The 26,762-nt window shown below is 31.7% G+C and overlaps 2 protein-coding genes across 4 annotated transcripts in view; one reads left to right on the forward strand and one right to left on the reverse strand.

Annotated features, from left to right (window-relative positions):
- The window catches only part of LOC145688908 (chitin-binding domain protein cbd-1-like), an 81,090-nt gene extending 69,735 nt beyond the window's left edge, over positions 1-11,355 (forward strand). Inside the window, exons 16-17 of the mRNA XM_081763078.1 lie at positions 2,716-2,877; positions 11,074-11,355. Of these exons, the coding sequence (XP_081619204.1) occupies positions 2,716-2,877; positions 11,074-11,154 (243 nt within the window). The 3' untranslated portion in view covers positions 11,155-11,355. The remainder of the gene's footprint in view (positions 1-2,715; positions 2,878-11,073) is intronic.
- A 7,911-nt stretch (positions 11,356-19,266) lies between these two features.
- LOC145690292 (chondroitin proteoglycan 2-like) overlaps positions 19,267-26,762 on the reverse strand; it is an 80,855-nt gene continuing 73,359 nt past the window's right edge. For all 3 annotated transcript variants that reach the window (XM_081765064.1, XM_081765065.1, XM_081765063.1), the window contains 2 exons: positions 20,847-20,980; positions 19,267-19,464 (listed from right to left, as the gene is read on the reverse strand). In XM_081765064.1, the coding sequence (XP_081621190.1) occupies positions 19,419-19,464; positions 20,847-20,980 (180 nt within the window). In that variant the 3' untranslated portion in view covers positions 19,267-19,418. The remainder of the gene's footprint in view (positions 19,465-20,846; positions 20,981-26,762) is intronic.

Below are 26,762 nucleotides of genomic sequence, written 5' to 3' on the forward strand. Positions count from 1 at the left end.
AGGCGATTCCTCCATGTCTCATAATGTGTCGAATCATCCTATCTCTTTCTTTCTTTTCGAAACATTTTTCAGTATATTCGTCTTCTCTCCTTCCATTTCCAACATTCTTTCATATGAGATATGATGAGATGTGAACTTTATACTATAACATATAATTTTCTGACCTTCGTTAGAGCTACTCACGTTGGCTGCCGATTTTGACTAATTTGTTATTCAATTACATAACAGCTCCTTCTTTAGCTTACATACAAGATCATGTAATATTAAATTAAATACTTTAATTTCATTTTTTGTATATATTTTTTGTCGTATATATACAGGGTGTTTTAAAACAACACCGACAACATATTGAAGGTGATTCCTCACATCAAGATAAAACAAAAAGTATAGATCAACCTGGGTGCACAAATGCTTCCTTTCGAAGTTACAGGCTGCCGAAAACTTGAAAAAATGAACTTTAAAGGTCCATAGCTCCAATACTATGGGACTTACCGTAGTCCGGTCAAGACTTTACTGAGGAACTAGTATGTGCCCTATCCAAATATGCATGTCTCAGAATCCTGCAGTACTTCCACAACAATTTTTATAGAGGTAGTTGATGAGTACTTCAAATTATATGCGAATAGCCAAACTCGCTCTATAAAAATTGTTGCGTGAGTACCTTAGGATTCTGAAACATGTATTTTTGGATAGCGCATATATTAGTTTCCAAGTGAAGTCTTGACTCGACTACGGTAGGTCCCATAGTATTGGAGCTATGAACCTTTAAAGTTCATTTTTTTCAAGTTTTCGGCAGCCTATAACTCCAAAAGGAAGCATTTGTGCACCCAGGTTGGTCTATACTTTTTGTCTTATCTTGGTGTCAGAAATTACCCCCCAAACGTTGTCGGTGTTGTTTTGAAACACCTTGTATATTTCAGTTTAAAGTCTCTTTCAGCAGTGAGGCTATATGAAGTCGTATATATATGTCGTTTCCTTGATTTAACTTGCTTTCCTTATTTATGTCCCTGAAATTCAATTTGTTTATATTTTAAAGGTCAGTGCCATTTTAAAGCACTAAGCTGTATGAGAAGTGGATATTAGTTTAATATAGAGTCTGAACTACATGTACTACAGTCGAAGATGGGATCAGGTTCTCCTAACAGTAGGAAATACTATTTTAACAATTTACTTGCGACGAAGCTCTCCCTGTTATTCCAGGACTAGCATAATGTGTTCGGGATTATCAAAGCTTATTATTTTGTTTAGTTATTCCTTTTGTTTTTCTTTGCGTATCTGTTTCTTTCTTTCTTTTCTCATTACTTACTCTTGTACAACGCTTTGTTATACATATATATATTGATGGTTTATCAAATTATATTAAAATCATATTAATTTTGCATATTAGTTTTGACTAATTTTCATAGATAATGTTGTTGTTATTTTAAAATAACATTTGTTTCTGCTCTGTTCTTCCAAGCTATCAGCCAGTCGAAAAAATATTGAACCTTTTGTGCACGAGATGGTATTAGTGTCCCAAATCTCAGAGTATATGAGACGCAGTGTGTCAGTCCTAATATCACTTGACAGTTTACAGTTGAAGCTAGTAGATGTGTAAAAAATATTGGAATTCTTTGAATCAGACGTAAGGTATTGCGTCACGAAGACGAGTGAACTCTTCGTAAAACTGCGCTACATTTTACAATTATATTTCAGTAAAGGCGCAAATGCTGCACAGGTCCGTGTAGATTTTTGTGCTACTTATGGGCAAAATACATTCCAAAGCAACAGCCCAAAATGGCTCAGTCTCTTTCATTTTAGAATATTTCAATGTCCAAGATGCTCCTCGCAGTGGGAGACCAAGCACAGAAAAAAAAGTAGATGGTATTCTGACAAAAGAAGGGGTAAGACGATATTTTCAGATGAAACTGGTATTAAAATATATCGCCATTCCATTATGACACTAGCAAGAGGAAAGTCTACAGTCTGATTAATAAGATATAGCGGAATTAAGATTGGGCCGCGGTGGCTCAGTGGTAGAGCTTTCACCTCCGGTGGATGAGGTTCTTGGTTCGATTCCAACTCGCACCAAGCGAGCTTTCTGGTGGACAAGCACTGTGTGCGTGGGTTTTCTCGGGCTTCTTCCGTTTCCTCGCACTTTGTTCATTCCACTATTGCATTCATTTCTCATCACCACTGTCTCCTTGAGCCTACACAGCATTACCATGGGACGTAAAACTTAAAGATTTCATTTCATTTTCATTTCCAATAATTAAGATTAAATCTAAATTTAAAAATGCTGTTTAACTATCATATTAAGTCTTAAGATAATAGATGTGCCAATCGATTTAATGACACCAAGCTGAACAAATTGACAGACTTGATGGTAATTTTCGACGACTACTTTGGAATAAATGCCCAACTGACAATCATATTCTTGGTTGGATAGCCTTAATTAAGACTACAGTATATAATATATTTAAACATTTCTGGCTCATACTAAAATCACAGCTTCCTTTTTCTCTTTCTTAACTCTGTTTCTCAAATTTTAACGTGTTTTTAAATGATTCTAGAACTCGAAAGAGAAGATTTTGAATATGATAAATATATTATATCTTTAAAGTTCTTCAAATCATTAAGTATATCATATATTTAAGTATATTATATAAGTATGTTATATATTATATATACATGAGAAGTATAATGTAATATTTTTTATCAATATTTTATTTTCAGTGCAAAAGATCTTCCGGATATTTTCCTAATCTAAGTGATTGCAATTCTTTTATTCATTGTATTGAAGGCAAAGCAAGAATTCGTACATGCCCGTCAGGTCTACATTTTAACCCAAAGATCGGGATGTGTGACATACCGGATAGAGTAAAATGTGAATTTGAGGTTAGTAATTGTTTTATTAATATTTTAAACTATTGACATCTTTATGATAAGAGGAAAAAAGAGTTTAGAGGAGTTGCTTTTTTTTTCGATTTACTATATTAATACAACAATGTTTCAAATTGTTAAACAATGTATTTCTTTCCCCTACAAGGGCCAGTAATAAAATACACGATACATGTTCCTCTTTATTTGTTTACTGTTCCACGATTATGCGGGTGATGACGATAAAGAATAAAATGGTGTAATTAAGAAAGTCGGAGAAAATGGGAGAACCCAGAGAAAACCCACACACATGGTGTTTGTCCACCAGAAAGGCCATTTGGCGAGAACTGGGATCGAACTAGAATGTGTATGATATAAAATAATATGAAGGGGAAAACTTCAAGTGGAAATTCGTTATTAAATCAAATATAAAGAGCTTATCAATATGAACAAAAATATTTCATTAGGAAATTAGAAACGTGGAAAATTTTGTCAGCACGTACTTCAAAAGGGTATAGTTTCAAAACAGTTTAGGTGGGCGGGATTTGTCTGCCTCACACACACACACACACACACAATAAATAAAAAGACAAAAATGATTTGAAGGACGAGGTGGACTATGCAGCAGATTCTCTAAGCATTACTTGCTTTGCGACCTTCATATACAAATTATTATGAAGGAAGAAATAAAACATTTTCTTAATGTACTTTACAATTTCGGAATTTAGTAATACCTGATGCATATTTACGCAACTTCTTTTCTTATTCTTTGCAAGTATTTAAGAAACAAATGACAATATTCTTGAACTATATTGTAATTAGAGTTACCTCTCAAATGTTAGTGTGAAAGTAAACATTGCGGAGCCACGGGCAAATATGTGAATGTTACACCTGTAAGTCAAGTAAATAATTACGAAAGACAATAAGTAGAGAATATTCAGTTGTCAAATTATGAGGATAGAAGGACACTTCCGGGTTTCTCTAGATTTTTGGAACTTCATGCATGTTTTGGAGCTTCATCGTAGGCATATGGTTAGCACACACATCTTAGGAATGAGACACCGAAGTTTGATTTCCGGTAGGAGCACATGTAATTCAGATTTTACGTTAAATAGTAGGCCAAGGTCCTGGTACTGAAAACGAGAGATCAAATGAATCGAAATCGAATCCAAAGGTGGGTTCACCACTTGTACATATAGTATACCCATTGTTGCTGTTAAAGTAAGGTGGTTACGCGCTAATCATGCATTTTACCCTTGGTTACGTACACTATAATTACGCGGGAGACCCGGGTTCGATTTCCGGCAGGAGCTCATGTGGTTCGGAACTCACGTTAAGATGTAGGTTTTCGTCTCACATAACTTAAATGGACGCCAAACTCTAATTCAAATTAACTTAACCAATACAAGTACACTAGAAATTAAGATTCTAACGTAATCCACTTGAAGAGCTGTCCTATAAATGTATTTATAATAGAAAAAAAAATTAGTCTATGAGTAACGCAAAATTCCTAATACTTAACAATCCCCGCTTTGCTACGTTCGCTGCCTGCCTTTACTTGACAATCCCCGCTTTGCTACGTTCGCTGCCTGCCTTTACTTGACAATCACTGCCTCGCTACGTTCACTGCCTGCCTTTATTTAAAAATGTATAGCAATGATGATGCTTTGATGATGTTAAGTGCCATATTGACTATAAATAAAGTTGTAAGTACTTATATAAATTCCATAAGTATTTATTATGTCAAGCATAATATATAATTTATTAACTAAGCAACATGAGCACAGTATTCAAATTATAGACAGTTGTTACTGTTTACCTTTAAGGCAGTGATAATTTAACAAGATTTAACGCCAACCAACCATCAATATGGTGTAACCATATTTAAAGTTGTGCATTAATATTTCTGTAACCGTAACTTGGGCAAACTAAAGAAAAGTTTAATATAAATAATTAGAGCTCTTTTAATTTTAAAAAGTTTAATATAAATAATTAGAGATTTTAATTTTAACAAGTTTAATATAAATGATTAGAGCTTTTAATCATGATCTAAACCTATAACATACAGCAAGTTGAATGGTTGAGGGAAACAACTAGTAAATTTATCATAGAAGGTACTCAGTTACATTTTCTATACGCTGTCAAACATTAGTCTATATAAATCATATTAAACATAGGATTTTCGCTAACAACTATTAAACCTCAAGAAGTTAGTATTTACTAGTGTAAACATGTAAATGCTTTTAGTTATTACCCAGGTAGTTAATTTTCACACATTCCATCTGCACTAAAATCCTTTTTCTAACCTATATCTTGACAATTCTGACAGCTGTTAGCAAAAATTCGATGTTTAATCAGCTTTTCTTTAATTAATCTGTAACAGGATACAGGACATACATATTTACAAATGAGTTTACAAATAAACATATGTATATATTTAAAAAACTGACATTCTGCAATTCACATTTTAACAATCGATTTTCTTACATATATGACTTTTATTTTATTTATTTAGTTATTTATTTCTGTTACATTATTTTAATCAGTAGACTTGTGTTTATATTATTAGTTAACCAAATTTATTCTTTAGACTTTATTCTAACATTGATAGCATATTGTATTAATTATATGAAGGCAAGCATTTTCAAACTTTAATAATACCTTATGATTTTTGTATAACATTGAAACATATACAGGATTTCTTAGAAGGAATAGTAAATTAACTTTTATTCCAACCTTCTAATTTCGTGTTACCAATTTTGTAATTTTCTCCCAGGATACCTACGCTGCAGTTTTTGTACAGGAAATCAATGAACATTACAATTTAAGGAAACTATTCTACTTACTTTCAATTTTAGAATGTTTTTCTTTGAATTCCGATATCCTCTAAAAGACTACAGTGTAGCTATCTAAATTATTGAGAGACTAAGTTACAAAGTTTGAATACAAAATAAGGTTACTGTAGATTTAAAGTAGTAGTAAAGGAAGTAGAATGTTTTCCCTGAATTTACTTACTTTCAAGACTATATTTAAAAAGAAGTAAATAGAATGCTTTTGCTGAATTCTCCTTACTTTCAAGAGTATATTTTAAAAAATATACAAAGTAAGTAAGATGTTTTTCCTTGAATTGTAATCCTTACCAATCTTCTGCAGCAGACTACTGTGTAGCTGTCTAAATTATCGAAAGACTGGGTTACAAAGTAAGGTTACTTTAAAAATAGATTTAAAGTAATAGTAAAGGAAGTAGAATGTTTTCCCTGAATTCTACTTACTTTCAAGACTATATTTAAAAAGAAGTAAATAGAATGCTTTTGCTGAATTCTTCTTACTTTCAAGAGTATATTTTAAAAAATATACAAAGTAAGTAGGATGTTTTTCCTCGAATTGTAATCCTTACTAATCTTCTGTAAAAGACTACAGTATAGCTATCTAAATTATTGAGAGACTACGTTACAAAGTTTGAATACAAAGTAAGTTTACTTTAAAAATAGGTTTAAAATAAGTAGTAAAGGAAGTAGAATGTTTTCCCTGAATTCTACTTACTTTTAAGACTATATTTAAAAAGAAGTAAATAGAATGCTTTTGCTGAATTCTCCTTACTTTCAAGAGTATATTTTAAAAAATATACAAAGTAAGTAGGATGTTTTTCCTTGAATTGTAATCCTTACCAATCTTCTGCAGCAGACTACTGTGTAGCTGTCTAAATTATCGAAAGACTGGGTTACAAAGTAAGGTTACTTTAAAAATAGATATTTAAAGTAATAGTAAAGGAAGTAGAATGTTTTCCCTGAATTCTACTTACTTTCAAGACTATATTTTAACAAAAGTAAATAGAATGCTTATGCTGAATTCTTCTTACTTTCAAGAGTATATTTTAAAAAAATATACAAAGTAAATAGGATGTTTCTTCTCGAATTATAATCCTTACCAATCTTCTGTAGAAGACTACAGTATAGCTGTCTAAATTATCGAAAGACTGAGTTACAAAATTTGAATACAAAGTAAGTTTAGTTCAAAAGTAGATTTAAAGTAGTAGTAAAGGAAGTAGAATGTTTTCCCTGAATTCTACTTACTTTCAAGAGTATATTATATATATATATATACAAAATAAGTAGAATGTTTCTCCTCGAATTGTTATCCTTACCAATGTCCTGTCAAAGACTACAGTGTAGCTGTCTAAGTTATCGAAAAACTAAGTTATAAAGTTTGAATGCAAAATAAGTTTACTTTAAAAGTAGATTTAAAGAATCGTAAATTAATTAATTGGTGGGGGTGTTAATTATTCTGCTAATAAAAACGTCCACATAAATATATGGATATTTCTCAAAACATTTAGTTATAAGCTTGCTTATAACTGGTAAGTATATAGGCTATTACGACAGGTACTGAAGAGAAATAAGTGATTAATTGTTTCTATTTGTCAACATCGTGAATGAAGAATAGAACAAAAAATGATATAACGAAAATACAAACATACAACATTAATGTGCAGGAGTTTAGTTCAAAGAACATAGCAATGTTTAGAGACGAAGAAATCCAGTTTAACAAGAATGAATATTCATTTTGCAGAAACTTTATAGATAGGTCATGGTGACAACTAGGTATATGATTCTTCATGAAGTAATTGTTCATCATACTCGACCCGAAATTTACAGAGTAATTGTTTGAGTAATCCAAAATTGTTACATCACTTAAATTAGTTATTTGGCAATACTGAACATTGGAAATAATATATTTTGTTTCTTTCATTTTAATCTAGCAAAGTTGATATTTCGAACTGTTACGAATCCTTTATCAAAGTACATAAGTAGTTAAAACACGAAAAGCAAAAATTAAATAGAATGTTATTACACAAAATTCTATTTGATCTGCCATTTTCCTTCATAGTTAATGAGAATAGTTACAATAATACAGCTTTAGTTGACAATTACATTAACTGACTGTGCAGCTTTCACTACATATTATTCCTAGTTTATATTTACTTCCTGTATTTTAATAATTGTCTCATGTCCTTTGATATATTACGAAAGGCATAACTGTTCGATTGGTTTGATGGTTGTGGTTTAGCTTGGTCCGACCCTTTTCAGTACCGTGGCTATAGAACACATGGGTCCACAGTTTAAGGTGGAATCCTAATCGCCGTAATGCGTTCAAATTTCAAGGCTTTCCCACCGAGAATCGAACCCGGGATCCCACACTAAGTGCGCGAGTGTTACCCACTAAACCAACAGGGAGGGCACATAACGAGATACGAGATACGAAGTTTGTTCGATTTAAAGTACATTATTTTAAGTGTTTTCAGAAAAGATCATTCCAACACAAGTTACTCAAAATAGTTACTAGGAATTAGATACAGTATTTATAATCTAATTATAATCATCTATAAGGTTGGCCAGTTTGCTAACTTGATAACATAATTAATTCGGCTGAACCATGAAGACATAAACACACTCATTATTCTTTCGTAAGTTAGATAACTTCTTTATATTTTCTATTTATTTGTGGTTTCTTTTAATGAAACAGCCAGTAAATTCTTACAATACGTTATTATTATTTCTGTAAATTATTTTTTTAGCTTTCTCGTAACAGCCTTTACAGAGTCAATTCCAAACAACTAACGAGAATTTGTAATGTCCTTTTCTGTCTTGTACTTACTTATTGTTGTATTTTATTTCATTTTATTAACTTTGTACATTCATTGCTAATAAAACTCCAACTGACCAAAGCAGTATATGTATTTTAAGAGTATATATATATATATATATATATATATATATATATATATATACTGCTTTGGTCAGTTGGAGTTTTATTAGTAACCTTGAATTTTCCAAAGCTGCAATGCACAATTTACAAGTTTAGTGCAATCAATACTACGAGTTTCCAAAATTAAACATATTCCTTTTGAAACACCATAAGTAAGAATCATTATTAAATCTGGTTATTTTTTTTCTTCTTTATCCTAGCATTCGAAAGGAACGAGTATGCAAGATGTACATTACATCTTCAATGGAGAGAGATTCGTCCAAACAATACTTCCCAAATCTAATATGACAATTAATGAAACAGGAAATCGAACAAAAGAACTAGATTTGACAGCAAATCAAACTATGAATAATCCAACAAACCAGAACATGTCATTTGTTGAGAAGAAACTACATATAGAAGATGATAAAAAGCAAAAAACTGAAATGAAAGTGCTTAAAATACATAAGAGTAAGGAAAAGAAGAAAAAATGTCACAAAAAGCATGGATTGAGAAAACATAAGCATAACTACACGAAACATCATAATAATACCAACAACACACAACATAATTCACTAAAAAAAGAAATTTCTAAGCGTGTTAAGTTGATTACTGAAAGGACGAATAATAGTCTTAATACTACAGTTCATGAAATAAAATCAGTAAATCCATAAATTAACAATTCATGAATTATTTAATTTAGTCATTTTTTTAAAATAAACTTTAACGTTACTCAGAGTAAAATTCGAAGCAATAGTTCAACCTTAAATATTCATATAATCTTGATTAAATATCAATTTAATTAATTTTACATTACACTAAATTTTATTGTAGAGATAGCAACTAGAATTTGATTAAAGAAATACTAAAAAATACTACATTTTTGTTCTAATAATATTTATTCAGAAAGTAAAGCAAAAATTAAGGAAAGAATGAAGAAGATGATCAATCATTAACTCTAGTACTCAAATCTTAATTAGCATGTAATATTAAGTAAAGGATGCTCTCTTTCTTCATTTTATATAAAATTTCTTCTAATAAATAGTAAAGTAAATAACTTGTTTAGCTTGTTGGATGGGAAAATGTAATATGTTAATTTGCTAAACTGTTACAGAGTAATGATTTTAAAGTTTGGTTCTCGTTAAGCCACTGTAATTCATATAATTTTGAAAAAGAGAAATTACCTGTACATTTATTTAAGGAAACTAAGTAATCTAACTTTCTGAGTCAAAGTACAGAAGTGTGAGAACTCGATACTGCCAAAGAGAGAAAGAAAAAAATTGATATATCATATGTTGCCATCTCATTACAGACGTTATAATTTTAGAATTTTTCTTTTCTGTGTGTTTGATTTGTAAGTACAGTCTATATTAGATATAAGCAAAACTCTAGAATGTTAAAATATGTAATAATGATTATCAGTGTTCGATTTGTGTGATTTGGTGCAAATGGATATAGGAAATAGTAAAATTTTTATTGTCAATGAAATAAAATTATTTTGTAATTTCAATACAAGAAATCATTCTCGTAAGTTTAATAGGTGTGTGCCCTCGGTTTTATGAAATTACATATTAGAAATTGTTTTGTTTTTTTTTCATCAATGCTGAAGATAACAGTTAGTTAATGTAGTATACAGTATTCAGAATATTTAGGCTGCCTCTTAAGTTGAAAAAAAATGAATAGGAAGAGAGAGAAAGTGCATTTCATTATTCACAAAATTTATAAAAAGGAAAAAAGATCTTACTAACTTTTACTTAATTAAACATGATGTATATTATTAATATTAAGTTAAGTAGAAGTAAATTCGGGTCTAGAAAGCCAGGATTAATAGCAAGAGAAGACGATGTGCAGACGACACATCACCTCAAAGGCATGAATGCCACAACCATGCTGGTAGGCCGTGACCCCTTGATGGCTTTTGACTGAGGAGTTTTGTTTAGTTTTGTTTAATATAAGTACATTTTATGAAGATTTTTTTTAAAAAATCCGTTGTGACATAAGATATTAAAAGATAAATGTTACTGGTTTCTAGAAAGATATTGTTTAAATTCCACAAACATGAATTTTGTCTATGTAAAATACAGATTTTATGTATATTAATTAAAAAATTAATAATGTGCAATCTATTTTACGAGAAAGAAAGGTTTGCGTGAACACAAATATATAGTTGTATTTCTAAATATTCGTCTAATAAAATACCTATCAATTAAAGAATTCAATGAGACTTCTTTTTATTTTCTTTAAATTTTTTTACAGGAAATTTGTAAACGTTTCAAATGAGAACTTATTAAGTACAACGAAAGTTGAAAGTAAATTAGTTAAAATTTTATGTATTAGTGAATTGAGAATGAGAGAAAGCAATGTATCCTATGTCATTGCCTATGTCAACAAATCGAACACTGGAGATTGAAAGAAAAGAAAGTGTTATTGTTGATCATCCATTTTTAGATCAAACTATTTTCATTTCAGAAAATCTGGGAAGGAAACTCAAATATATTGAAAACTGGACGTGGAAATGAAGAGAATAAAGCCATTATTTCTTCGAGATGAAAGCTTTCGTATGTTTGTATTTTTTTAGAGAAAATGCAGAGCAATGTTTAGGAGATACAAATACTGTACTTAGATTTGTATGCATTTGGTTTTTCTTTCAAACGCATGCATATATATTAATATATGATATTAATAAATTTGTTGGGAATTACGTTTCGCCAACCCTTTTTGATAACCAAAAGAAGTTTATGAATGTATATGAGTACTATGTATTATCAAACTATTATGTAGTAATGGAAAGATAATTATGTCTATGTTTAAAACAAAGAAAACATTACATTGTATTAATTGCTAATTAAAGGAATTTTTAATCATGTGTACATGACTTCTCTCATTAACACCTCAATTCACTAAAATTTCAGATACTTTAACTAGTTTTTAGGTAATTCAATCAGTAAGTTTGACAAGAATTTTTTTAAAAATTTCTTTCTTTCGTTCATATAAATTTAAATTTAAATTCCGAAAAGAAAAAGGAATAAAAGAAAAACAAAGCTCATGGTAGAAAAGATTTTATTTTAAATATACAGTGTTTCAAAACAACACCGACAACGGAGATGATTCCTAACAGCAAGATAAGACAAAAAGTACCGGTATAGACCAACTTGGGTGCACAAATGCTTTCTTTCAGAGTTATAGATTGCCGAAAACATTAAAAAATAGATTTTAAAGGTCAAGGTTCATAGCTCCAAAACTATGGGACCTACCGTACTCAAGTCAAGACTTCACTTAGAAATTAATATGTGCGCTATCCAAAAATATGTTTCAGAATCCTGCGGTACTCACGCAACAATTCTTGTAGAGGGAGTTTAGCTACGGCAATATAGTTTGAAATACTCACCAACTACCTCTATAAAAATTGTTGCAGAACTACCTCAGGATTCTTAAACTTATATATTTGGATAGGAGCATATACTAGTTCCTAAGTGAAGTCTTGACCCAACTACGGTAGATCCCATAGTTTTGGAGCTATGGACCTTTAAAGTTAATTTTTTCATGTTTTCGACAGCCTATAACTTCGAAAGGAAGCATTTGTGAACCCAGATTGGTGTATACTTTTCGTTTTATCTTGGTGTCAGGAATCACCTCCCAAATTTTGTCGGTGTTGTTTTGAAACACCCTGTATATAGATATATGTACATTCATATACTCTATGTATCCAACTTTTACGAATTTGTCTATGATCCAACAACCTTATTGAGTTATAAATGCTAATAGATATTGATAACACATTTAATAGATTCTCATTGATGTTGCTTATAAGAATATCTCTTTAGATGAAGTACCAGGAATTCAAAAACAATAAATGAAAACTCACCAAGTTTCACCAGAAGATTACAAGTTTGAACTTATGTGAGTAATCTTCGAAAGCAGTAAAACGAGAATTAAAACATCGTGGAAATCATATAGGCTAAAATTAACTCAAATAGAGAAATTGGAATACCTAGACGCAGGCTGGAGGAAAATGTTAAGATGAATGTTGCAGAAATAGGAATATAAGGTAGAAACTGGATACAGTTGGCTAAGAACAGAAATCAACAGAAAACTTTCCTGAATGCGAAATTGAATATTTGGGTTCCATAGAACATAAACTGGTTAGTTAGAGAAATAAAAACGTAGGATAAAAGCCTACAATTGTAGACTCATATCAATGTAATGAAATACTTCTGACGAAATCGCGCTTGTTAACTGTTAAGCAGTAGTATTAGGACATTGTGTTAAGTAATGCAAGATCATCTGAAAAATCGTTCTTGCATTATTTTGGATATTGATTTGATACCAGTGTTAAACTCTTTAACTTAAGCGTGATTTAGACAGGAATATTCAACCATAATGACACGAGTCTACTATTGTAGACTTTAATTATTGATTTGTATTGATTCATTTGAGTTTTCTTTCCTATATACAGGGTGATCCAATAAAACTTCCCACATTATAAAGGCATTGCAAATGGAAAGATTTTTGTTCAAAAATATAAAATAGTACTGATAACAGTTTGGGTGAAAGTACAGGTCTTTCTGTGAAATTGTTTTTATACTCTTCTCAGAAAACGCAACAGTTTCTTTGCAGAACAGACCTGAAAAACCTGATTTGAACAGACCTGAACAGACGTTTGGGTCTGGAAAACAGACTGTCTCACAGCCTCAATATTCTAAGGCATACGAGCACTTTTAGCTCGGCCAGATTATTATTATTATTTTTCAAGGCGGCTGAATCCGTTGTGTTCGGAAATTCTCACCCACTGCAAGATATTTTTTCCGATCAGGAACATTTTCATTACGTGGAACAGTATACTTTAAGCGAACACCTCTTTGCACTGTAATAACAGAACTGCTGCTTTTGAAAAACATTTTGTCTGTGTACGGGCGATAAGTTCCAGACCAAACCATAATAAACGACTGAAAATGGCAGAAGAGTGGTGAGCGGAAGTGACAACCTTCACTCTTCTTGCCCCTCCATTGACAGCACTACAGCCGATCAAAAAGTGGGAGATTTTATTGAGTATTATTGACAATAATTATTGACATTTCAACGCAGAACAGAATAGAGTAACTCAAACCAGAACAAAGTAATTACAAACTGATTTCTATACAATTTTATAGTTTTGAATATACTACATTTTATCTGCAATACTTGTCTTTACTTTCCACTAGTCTGTAAAATGTGGGAGATTTTATTGGCTCACTTTCAGTCATTGTTCTTGATTTCCTCTGAAAGGTAGATCACGCTACGAATTGAAATATGCAAGATGGTAAAACTGTGAATATTATCTCTGCTTTTACAATGAACTTTCGAACGGTATAATAATAGTTCAGGAACAGTACAACCATATAGCAAATTGCGAAGACTTCGGGGGCTGTTCGGTGTTTTTACTTTTTTATTACTAGTGTAAAACTAAAAATATTACAAAGTAACTTTATAGTGTATACAAGATACTACGAGATACTCGTACAATTCAAATAGATATCTTTTCAATAAATACCCCATTGATTGAAGGGTTCCCAGATTGAACTAAAGGCAAGTCCAGAGACCAGCGGGATTTGCATAATTGCAATTTAAAACAGAATATTTTTTGCTTCTTATTATCAACGTTACTTCTAACAATTTTAATCACTATTAATAACTACTAACACTATTATTACTACTAACAAATCATATGGTGTACTAAACTCAGTGAGATAAAACATGAAACATTCGTGGTTATAGATGGCTATCTTATCATTTATATTTCTAAGCTCTTCCTTGCTTAAAAAAAAAATCCAGAATTATTTGTCGAAAAATTGATAGGTCATTTTGAAGTTTATCTAAACAAAAATTTCGGATATCATAAGTTTCTTTGTCATTCTGTTTCTATCATCTGACAATAAAGCTTTTATTATTCTAAGCACTTGTTCAACATTTACATTACTGACTAGTATAGCTAGAATATACTGCATTATTTTGAACAGCATTGGTGGATCTACTTTCTCGAAAAACGCACTTTATAACTTAATATTTATTATCTTTTGTATCAAGTGTTGATATTGCAGGCTTCAAAAGAAAGAATGCATCGTACATTTTAAAAGAAAAATTACTCACCTAGTAATGTCTTTCAGTCACTTTATCTTTTAATATTTCGAGTATAACAATCTGACGCTCATCGTCAGGACACACAATAGCTTAAATCTTTGTTCACAATACGATCTTCACATTGTTATTTTGTACTTCAACAATGGTAATTGAGACACAAAAGAACAATGTAAAAATTGTGTTGTGAAAAAAGAATGAAGCCATTGTGTGTTTGTATTATACTCGAAATATTGGAAGAAAAATTGGCACAAAAACATTGCTAAATGAGTAAGTTCAAATATTTCAATGTGTTTTATACGCTAAAACCTGAAGTAATTTTATCAGTAGCACATAAGTTAAAAACATCTGGTAGTGACGATTATTGCAGTTTTACTAATAGGACAATTAAAAATGTTATAGACGTAAAACTAGAATTTCTCACTCATCTAAAATAATTAATTGGATATTAACAGAAGGAGTATTTCTAGATTGCCTTAAAATCACTGTCATCATTCCGATTTACAAAAAGGGAATAAAAACTGCCTTAGCTGCTATAGACCAATATCCCTTATACCAATTATCCAATTATAAGAATTTTTTAACACTATATGAAAAATCAACTAACTTAGTCCTTTGCAAATAATAATTTTAAAAAATGAAATGAAATGAAATGTTTGAGTTTTACGTCCCACGGTTATGCCGGCTAGGCTAAAGAAGACGGTGATGGTGAGCAATGAATGAAATGGTGGAATGAAGAAAGTGAGAGGAAACGGGAGAACCCCGAGGAAACCCACGCACATGGTGGTTGTCCACCACAAAGTTCACTTGGCGGGAGTAGGGTTTGAACCCGAGACCCCAAGTGCCAGAGGTGAACGCTCTACCACTGAGCCACCGCGGCCCTCCTAACAATAATTTAATTAATTGTGCATAACACAGGTTTAGGAAAGATATGTCTACAATGAAAACTGCAGAAAAAAGTTGTGTCTGAGATAATTGATAATTCAAAAACGGCTCTTTTGCTTGCACAAAATTACTAGGTTTAAACAAGGCATTTGATACTGACTTGATAATGACCATTTCATTCATGTATATACTAAACTGCCTTATGTATATCAAAGAAAACTGTGTAAGTTATGTTATTTGAAGTATTATTCACACAACACTCGGTACAAAAATGAAATAGCACTTCACTATGTCAAACTGAGCAAAGCTAAAAATAGTTATAAGTACATTGAAATGAAGGGCCTAGAACTACAGAAAAGACTTTCTGACTTAGAGTAGAGTAGTATTCCACATCTGACTACAAAGACAAACATTGCACAGCAGATGTCATATTACATGTTAACAGTAAAAAATCTGGCAACCTCTGAACCTGAGGAATGCTCGATTATCGAAAATGCGAGATATTTGGATGGTTATGTGTGCTGTATATATATATATTTAACAGAAAATCAGCATTTATTCAATTCTTCAAAGAAAGAAAACTCAGCAAATGAATGATACATTCAGAAGGAACGAGCAGGAATGCCTGTTAGCAGATGCAAGCAAGACCCAACAACTGATTACTGACTACAATCCATTAAATCATAAACGGCGTCTCCAGTAAACAGTGACACATCAATACGATGAATTTGAAAATGTGCCCCAAAATCTATGCCAGAATTCTGATGGAACTAGATTATCGATTGAGTGATTTCTAAATATCAATTTTTATAATTATGCTGAACAACTTTTAAAATGACCTCAGTTCCTCAAATGTTTTGATGATTAAAAGAAATATAAATTTAGTTTAATTACAAGACCTTCAACATGACATTTAAAAGTTTGAATTGAAGTTCGGCACAATTTTGCAAAACATGGCAACAATAATTGACTTTTTATCAAGTGACGTTTTCTCCTTTTAGTCTATTAAATACAGAATTGTGTACATCGAAATTAATAGAAGCATTATCGGCTGAATCATTGATTTGGATTTAAATAATTTTCTATTTTGTTTAAAATATCTTACGCGTATTTGTTTACATCTTTATAAAAATCAAGAATGTCATTACACTTTCCATTATGTCTGAAAATGTGAGTTACAACCTTAAAAAAAGTGTTTTTTATTACCCTTATTTGATGCATCTGACGCAATTGAAAACGGCACACTATTCTCTTAAATCGCTAAGGGATTTTTTAAAAATCTTTAAGTCTTTACTTCTGGTTTGCCAGTAGTTTATTGTTGAATCTACCAAGTTATATTTTAAAATATGAAGATATAACTTATTATACCACAATCTTAAGAATTACAAGGATGATAGTATTTGACAACATAGTAAGTCAAAGTTAACTCCATTGTAGTAATTTTATCAGAAAATTGCTTTGGTAAGAGCTAAGAAGGAATTACTTTTTTTTTTTTCTTTTGACTGCTAATAGTTGCTTTGTGTCTGTTCAACAATAAATGTTCATTCACTGCTTTAACACTATCATGGGGGCGCGGTGGCTCAGTGGTAGAGCGTTCACCTCTGGTGCTTGGGGTCCCGGGTTCGATCCCAGCCTCCGCCAAGTGAACTTTGTGGTGGACGAACACCGTGCTCGTGGGTTTTCTCGGGGTTCTCCCGTTTCCTCCCACTTTCTTCATTCCACCATTTCACTCATCTCTCATAATCACCGTCTCCTTTAGCCTAACCGGCATAACCGTGGGACGTAAAACTTAAAGATTTCATTTCATTTTTTTTTTAACACTATCATATTTAACGGTAAATAAAATACAACATTTTCTGCCCTTACATATGTACTTACCATAATCAACCTCTTGTAACCATTCTTTATGTTACTTGTCAGATAACTATTCTTCACGATATTAATTTAAATATCACTTTTTCATTTTCACTACTGAGTAGCAAAATACACTGCATAAACATTACTGACAAACTGATTTAACAAATTAGATTTCCAAGGATGCCGCACGACAATATAGGTGCAATAATGAAAAGAATTTAAACCTAGCTTTATGTTACAATGAAAATAATACTTGTAAATAACAAACAACACTTGTGCCACAGTTATTTAACTATAGGCAATTTTTAATATTTAAGTCCATAGATCTAGTTCTTTGGCCTGTAGACCCACAGAATGTATCTCTTAATCTGCATACTCCAACGGGCGCTCGAAGATCTGTATTCCTACCTCTGTGTTTTGAACATCTAACTGAACATTTCATACCAAACGTAATCTTCACTTCTTAGAAGCCTCTGACAATATGTGTAGCCGTTACGTTTCAGAAAATTAATAAAACAAAGTTCGAAAGAACAAGAACTTGTCCGGTAAAAGTAACTTCTTCAAAAGTACAGAAGCAATAATGCTGTTTATATCTATTCTCGGGAAGTGTATGAACAGATTAGGCTCATTAAGCCTTCCAAGTCATATTCTATATTGCAGAATATTTTACGGTCCAGTTTAGACGGATTTATTGAGGTATGGATGTATTTTGTTTTTGTCACATATTCGAAGCCTTTTCCTTCTGAGGAACATGCAGAAAACTCATAACAAATGATCGGATTTTTGTTGTAAAATATAAAGAAAGGAGATGAAATGAAATCTTTCGGTTTAACGTTCCACGATTGTGCCCTTTAGGCTAAAGGAGACGATGATTGAAGCAAGTGAATTATGATGGAAGAGTTGGTGGAATAAGAAAGTAAGAGGCTACCTCCCCAAAAAAAACATGTACACGGTGGTATTGTCTGTCACAAACTTACTTGGTCGGGGATCAAACCAGGGACACCACGCTGCAGAGGTAAACGCTCTACCGCTGAGCCATCGTGCACCTCACAAAGTGTAAAGAGGAAAAGAGAAAGATAACAGTACAATTCTTTGTTTCGTCCCGCTGTTTGTTAGTATCAGCACTCCAATCCCTTCTGTGAATTGGAGTTTAGTGCTCCTTTCAGCATCTAGTTTAAATGAAGCATGAATCTACAGTTTTAGGTATCTCCTAACCACTGTAATTTTCAAATTTTAATGCTCTTCCGCCAAGAATCGAACCAAGGGCTCGGTGCACCAAAGTCCCTCGCATTTCCCACTAGACCAATAACGAGGGCTAATTTTCTTCCTTGGGTTAACAATGATCATTACTTTAAAATTCAGAATTAGATACACTGTTTTGTTTGATAGTAAAGGCTACTTTCAGTATTAAAGAAAATTTATATCACCCTCTCAGAAGAAGTGCTTACTAGGATTTTGCTTAGAAGATATTCAGTTTATTTTTAAGGTGATTCATCTCCAAATGGGGGAAACATTAATTGGAACCATAACGATTTAAAAATTAGATTTATCTATACTTAACTGGTCTTAAACCTTACTTACGAAGTGTATTTTTATTTAAAATGATAGTCTTGTAAATCAGAGTTTTCAAGTTAGTAGATAAGTAGATCTAACAATTGCTATCCAAAAGATTATTCTGCCTTAACCTCTAATTTATCAGAAGGAGATTGTTTCTAATTTTTATTTTTAATTTATGTATGAATTCATAATGTATCCGAAGTCTTAAAATACAGAGTTCAGTAAGGAAAAAAATATGATTTTATATAATTTTTTTTTATTTTCTTGTAGAGTATATACATACACATGAGAATGAATGCGCATATATTATATAACATTAATTCTTAATTACTACAGAAGGTTGGTTTAGGTCTTTGGGGGATACGCTAAGGAACGCGAGGATAACACATATCTTCTCTCGTCTAATCATGGGTTATTTCCGTACTTCTCTTCTCTCGAAGGAAAGCTCTGTAATGAAACATTATAAACTGTAACTCACAATGCGTGTATTAACTTCTTATTACAACAAATAATAGCATTAGTATGCTTATTTCTTAAAAGTGATATCTAATTTATGTTATAATTTTCTTATGATTTTATGCTATATATCTTTGTAACACTGATACAAATAAATAATACCCATAGTTGTTAACAATAAGGAATTATAGTTTAACTAATTTTGAGAATAAATAATTCTATTTAATGCAAAGTAAGAGAACTCGAAATAAAACAGCCTACGGTAAACTTCTATAAAATAATAATCACATTAGTCTAAAATACGTAAACTCTGTATATACATTACATCGTTCTTGGTTTGCTTCTTAGACAGGGGCGTCATTTAGGTAGGGCAGGAGGGAGCAATTGCACCCCCCCCCCCAAGAGTTTGAGGAATACATATACTTTAATCGATTGTCTACTAATATACTAGTACAAAAGGTGAAAGTCTTATGTCGGTGGTACTCTTGCCCCCCCCCCCCAAGCAAAGTCTGAAATGACGCCCCTGTTCTTAGATCCAAAAACTTAATCATTTCTACAAAACTAACTTCAATATTAGCAAATTATTGTCTTACATATTAAAATCAAGCTAAACCAGTTGACAATGCTCCAAAAGCATTGCCAGAACCAACTTAAAAAGAATTAATTTTTCTTATTAACTTTTACAGGCTTCATACCAATTGTTCTATGTACATTATTATTATACTCACTAAACAATTCTTGTAATATATCTATCCATTTATAATTTTTTCTAGATTATGGAGGAAGAAGAAGATTATAGTTCGTCAGATTATGTTTCAACTAGTCCACCGCTCTAACGACTAGATCACAGGAGATCCAAATGTTAATTGCAATAATTTTAAAACAATTATGGTATTAATAACCAATGTGGTTGATGATTTACTTACACTATTTATTGCCTAATGCTCTCCGCTTAGCATGGTCGTGAGGTTCTGCACTCTATCTACAGAGCTGAGTTTCTAATCAGTCTTAAACAGTATATAATTTACTGGGTTTAGTAATAGTCAATACGGTTCAAGACAAGCTGTCGATTCATTTTAAACTTAACAATCATTTAAATTGTTTCTTTTTTTAATCAAACAAGATTTATTATAAGCAATCAAAATCGTTATTGTTATTTATCTATTTATCTATTACCTTATAGTCTAGATATGTTAGAAGCTCAGACTTTCATTTAACTTTCAATTATTAATGATCCGAACATATGAATTATATTTTATCAAAGAGAGAGAAAGAAAAAAAAAACTTTGAACTCAAATTCTAAGATATTAGTTTTTTGAGCTACATATGATACTGGTAGTGTTAAGAAAACAAAAAGAAAGAATAGTTCTTACTTGTCACACGTCTGAGTGTCAGAGTTATACAACAGACCATCAGAACACGTTTTTATTGTTCCGGTTCCATTAATGCATTGGAGGAAAGAATCAGGCTGATCATGGATGCCGAATCGACCAAATGGCTTGAGACACTACAATTGAAAATGACAAGTTGTGAAACAAATTGTAAATAGAATTACAAGGAAAGAAGAAAAATAAGAAGAAGCATGTATGGTTCCTGGGATTTGGGCGGTAAGTACACATTCTTTTTGTGCATTAGTTCTCGGATTCGATTCCAGGAAAAAGAAGGTTAGTGTATGTATCTCTAGAGATTAAACTAGAGATCTCTCGTGGCTGAATGGTTAGCTTTCACATCTTTAGAACTGGGAATCGAGGCCAAGCCTGTGGGAATAAGTATGGTTCTGTTTACTTGCTAAACTGTGGATACATGTTTCATTCAGTCTCAATGCTAAAAGAAAGGTAATAAACTACAAAAACAAAATAATATATACGTTAAACTGTAGGGTTTATCTCATATTGTCTCAACGTATAAACAAAGAAGTACGGTTGAAGTAATTAAATCTCAAATAACTCCCATTTTAAACATCGATTTAGGAATGAACTTGCTAAATTATCGGTTACTTTTCCCAGTGTAGGCTATTTCCAAACATATTGTCCTTGAAGCATACGTTTATCAGAAGGCATCTGTCTCTTCATGAGAGCAGTAAATTTACAATGTTACCGAATCCATAACTAGGGACTATTTTTTCTGTTGTGGTATTTTATGTGCAGGGCAAATTGGTAGAAAAACATGCACTTTCCGAATATTTTTCAGAAGGAAAGATATTGTGTTTAGAAGTGATATATAAATTACAACAATTTAAATGTTTTTATACTAAACTTCATCTGCAAATTACATCAAAAGTTTTCAACTTTTTGAGAAAAATAGTTTTAGAACCTTAATATTTAAGAAAGTAATACGAACACTAAACTCTGACGCAATAGTCCTTAAGAAACTAGGCTCTACCAGCCGCCTTTTGGGACTCATGCCTTTGGGAAGTGATGTATAGTCAACTGTTAATCCTGGCTTTCTAAACCGGAGTTCGCTATTGTTTTCTTTCCAAATAGCTCTCCAACTGTCCTCATGATGCTCGGTGGAGTCATCATGCCAACGCCATCTGGTGACTATGAATGGTCATCCATCTTTCCCTTGCTTATCTGGCGCGAAGCGGTATTCCAGTTCGTCTAGGGCGTTGGCAAGAAAGTAATTTATTACTTACAATGTATTTCACAAATTGTAGAATTAATTTTATATGAAGTGAAGTTGCTAATGACAAATGTGTTGAAAAGATAGTCCTTTAGAAGCCGAATTTAAAATAAGAATTAAAAACAGTTAGAATAATTTATTTAAAAAAAAAATCTCCGCATGTCTGATTGGTTGTCCAAAATAAAACTTAGTTTAACATTTAATAAGTGAATCGATTTTGGATCTAAAGGGGATAATGTTGTCATGAAAATTAAAAGACAAAAGTGTTGTTTACCAGGAAAATTCTACTGGGTATCTCCACTGTAATAGTAAAGCTTGGGGGAGAAAAAAATGAAACAATGCAAAAGAATTTAGATTATACATTTTCTTAGACTTGACTACACACAGAATTATCTCCAGCTGTACTTTACAAAACTCATAAAGTAAATAACCTGGATTATTGATGCAACGAGAATATTGGTGATGGACTACATTATTTTTAAAAGTAATTTTTCCAAAAATTACAAGTCTAATTTGATAACAGCATTCCAGGACAGGGTTGTTTTTCGACCAAAAACTCTCAATAACGAAGAAATTAATAAAAATTTACTTACATACTTACAACTTAACAATGTTATTATTATAGAAAAGAAAAAGAAAAAGGAAAACAGAAAAATTCAAAAATCAACAAAAAAATTCTTAGTAAAAGAAAAAAGAAAACGAAAACAAAAACAGGAAAAAAAACAACAATAAACAAAAAGAGACCTATATTAAATATCAAACTATTTTACCAAAATAATAATAATAATAATAATAATAATAATAATAATAATAATAATAATAATAATAATAATAATAATAACAGTTTATGTAGAAGAAACATAATTATAGTGTACATGGCGCCACAGAATGGTCTGGGCCACACAATAAAATCCTTTCCTTTGCAGGAAATGAAATGGAATGGAATGGACATGTTTAAAATATACGCACAGTTTCCGTTGGAACTCACTGCATAATTTAATGATCATTCAACCATCACAATTCAACCATCAAAGTAAAATGATAAAAAATCATATAGTATATGGCTTGAGATGTGTTTTGTATTAAAAATCTTTAAATACGCGTATCTATTCAGCGACCATTGTGTGGATATGTATGTAATGTTTTATTTATATAGTATTTATATTTTGAAATTCCACTTGCGCTTATTTGAGTGTACTTCTTTTTTCTGTTTATATCTTTTGAACGAATTGTTTTATCACATACTATGATGTATCAGACTCTTCGTATTCGCAGACAGTTCAACGTGTAGTGCTTTCGTTCAGCAACAGAAACAGATAACTTTAGTGTTAATCAATGCGAAGTGATGCGATGTAATAAATTGAGAAAGTGCAGTGATAGGAAAAAAAAAAAAAAAAAAACACTGTACCAGGACTTTGGATTGGACAAAGAGACCCGATTGAACAAGTTCGCCTGATTTAACTCCCCATGATTTTTTACTTGTAGGCTACTCTAGCAGATGTCGCCAGAAATTTTGTGCGTGGTGCTCAAAAGTGTTTGAAGACTGCTGGTTTGCAGTCTGGGCACTTATTGTAATTGAACGAAATGTCTATGTTGTAAATTTTTCCTTTATATTGTTGTAATATAGCAGCTATTTTAAAGTTGTTGTTTTTTTTGAACAGTCAGGTACCTGTGTTAAAGGATATTGCTCTCTTTTGTAAATGTTTCAGAAAACTGTGCTCACATTTCCAAGTTATTTGATATTTAAAAAAAAACTGTTTTGGTAAATTATGTATTTTGTACTTTCATACCGTAGTTTTATGTTTTGTATTCTAAATAAGTGACAATTTTGTATCTTCTGTCAATTAAAAAAATAAGTAATAATTTAGGTTGTATGCTAACACGCTCAGTAATATTAATAAGCGTCTCACTTACTTTAAATTCTGGTACTGGTACAATAACAGTAATAACACTACCACGAATTGCTAAAAATTATCTTTCTAAAAACAAAAAAACAAAAAAAAAAAAAAAAAAAACTGAAAATCTTTGAGTTTAAATTCCCACAATTATGTTCTTTAGGCTAAGGAAGACGGATGATCATGGCAAGTGGATGGTAGTGGAAGAATTGGTGAAATGAAATTGTAGAAGAAAATGGCCGGGGATCGAACCAAGGACATCACATATCAGAGGCAAGCGCTATATTACTGAGCCACCGTGTTCCCCTCTTTCTAAAAACAAAAAAAAAAAAAATCATGTAAGTTGACCTGACCATTTCACAATCACCTACACTGCTATTTGATGCGTAATAGCCTTTAAAAATTGGAAAATGTGTATTCTCTTTTCCAGTGACTATTCCTTTATATTTATTTGATATTTGTATTTCACTTATTCCTATTTTTATCCTTTGTGATCAAGGCTCTAGGGAGAGCTGAAAGCTTGGGAGTTTAAACATTATTCAGGAGTCATAATTTGATGTGAGAAGCTAATTATTGAAATAATTTGAATAGTCTTGGTGGAATATGTGATAACTATAAATACAAAGGCTGATCTTATACACTGAACTGAACTTTCTTTAATCAAATTGTTTAAAATTAGTTTTATTTGATAGCTCATGTTTTTAAACCCTTATTCTTACGGGACAAAATATGACTATTCTTTGTGAAGTTCTGGGGCTAGTAGAAATTACAGTATTTTGATTTAACGACATTTTTTTGGAACGTTAAGGGTTTCGAAACTCATAGACAAAAGCGAAGCTCACGGAAAGAAGTAAGGAACAAGAATATATTTAAATGTTATATTTTCAGTTATATATATAACTGAAAATATATATTAAATGCTATGTGCTTCCATGAAACTAAATGCTTAGCGTAAATGTTTTCGGGCTTAATTTTCGGTGTTAATGTCCAATTTTTTAATGTTATCCCATTATTACGAAGTAATTCGAAAGCCACTTCAAGAGATGAACAAACAATTTAGGTGTGATAAGCCAGAAGTAATGACAATACGAGCAAATATGCTTATTAAGCAATCATCCAACTAAAAATGTCATGTCGCCCATTTTGTTCCCCTTGGAGTGTAATGTACAAGGAATATATATATACAGCCGCAGATCCAGGATATGATAAAGGGAGGGGCTAAATCATTGTTTGCCGCTTTTTCCAGTATAAAGAAAGTATGATTAAAGCCCGTTTTATCCAGTTTATACCTGAGCGTCAAGGGGGGTGCTATAGCCCCTATAGCTCTCCCCTTGGATTCGCGCCTGTATATATATATATATATATATATAGAGTCCGGATGTTAGGCAAAATGCCTATTCTTTATTATTAAAGATATGATCAAAAATAACGTTTTAAAGTTTATATGGGGGTTTATAGTTTGGATTTAAGCCAATTTTATTTTGCCTATTTTGCCTATTTCGACCTTTACTGCCTAAATAATTGCTTTAGTGCCTAATATTGCCTATTCTATGCATTTTCTTCAAAATGAGCCTTCATTAGGAAAAATATATAATTTATATAACAAATAATACACACATATTAAGTGTTTGTAAACACAAGCACGTGGTACGTTACGATATATATACATGGTGAACTTCAAAGATGTGCACATACTTCGGGAGGTGATTAGTGATATCAAAAGAAGACAAAATGTCCTCTAGTATTTTGTCAAATTCCGTGTCGTGTACGACTGACAGAGTGCCAATTTGGAATCGAAAATTAAATCCTGACAATTGGAACGGAACCGAAAGATGTGCACATACTTTGCGAGGTGATTCGTGACATAAAAAGAAGACAAAAAGTCCTCTTGAATGTCACGTATCACCTCCCGAAGTATGTGAACACCTTTATGTCTCGTTCCAATTGCCACGATTCGGTTTTGGATTCCAAGTTTGCCCCCCTGTCACTCGTACACGACGCGGAATTCGACAACATGCAACAGGACTTTTTGTCTACTTTCGATGTCATCAATCAGCTCCCGAAGTATGTGCACATCTTTCAGGTCACCCAGTATGTATGGAATGCATAACAAGCTTCGTTTTTATATATACAATAAAAGAAGATATTAACAAACAAGTATGTTTCTATATTCTTTGAACATTATCTATGACTTGAATCTATTTTTAATGGTATTGAGTATTTATCTTCATTACTTCGAGTTACATTTTAGTGCCTATTTTTTAAATTTTTAGTGCCTATTTGCCTGCCTATTTTCCAGGTTTTTAGTGCCTAAACATCCGGTCTCTCTCTCTCTCTCTCTATATATATATATATATATATATATATGTTTGTGTGTGATTGTCTATTAGTAAAACATCATATGAAAGGAAACAAAGAAATACATCTGTCTTCGAATAATATATTAAGTGAAGAAACATCCTTAATAATTTAATGAAATGTATTTCATAGATTATTTCAAAACAGTGTCAGCGAATATGTGAATACTATAACTTTGATCTATATAGAGTACACTCAGGAATGACTACCAATCAATTATATATTAAAAGCGGTGACTGTGAACAAAAAACTTCAGATCCAAATTGAAAGTGACTATGTTTGTAACTTTTAATCTCTTGAACCACCCAACTGATCTCGATCAAATTTTTGACGTAGATGCAGTTCTGGCCTGGGAGTGTTTTTAGTTATTCACTTTGACGGTAGAACTTAGGCGAGGAGGAGGAGGGGGAATTA

This window comes from Thermobia domestica, chromosome 7 (genome assembly GCF_964235325.1).
Source record: "Thermobia domestica chromosome 7, izTheDome1.hap1.1, whole genome shotgun sequence".
In the NCBI taxonomy this organism is placed as follows: domain Eukaryota; kingdom Metazoa; phylum Arthropoda; class Insecta; order Zygentoma; family Lepismatidae; genus Thermobia; species Thermobia domestica.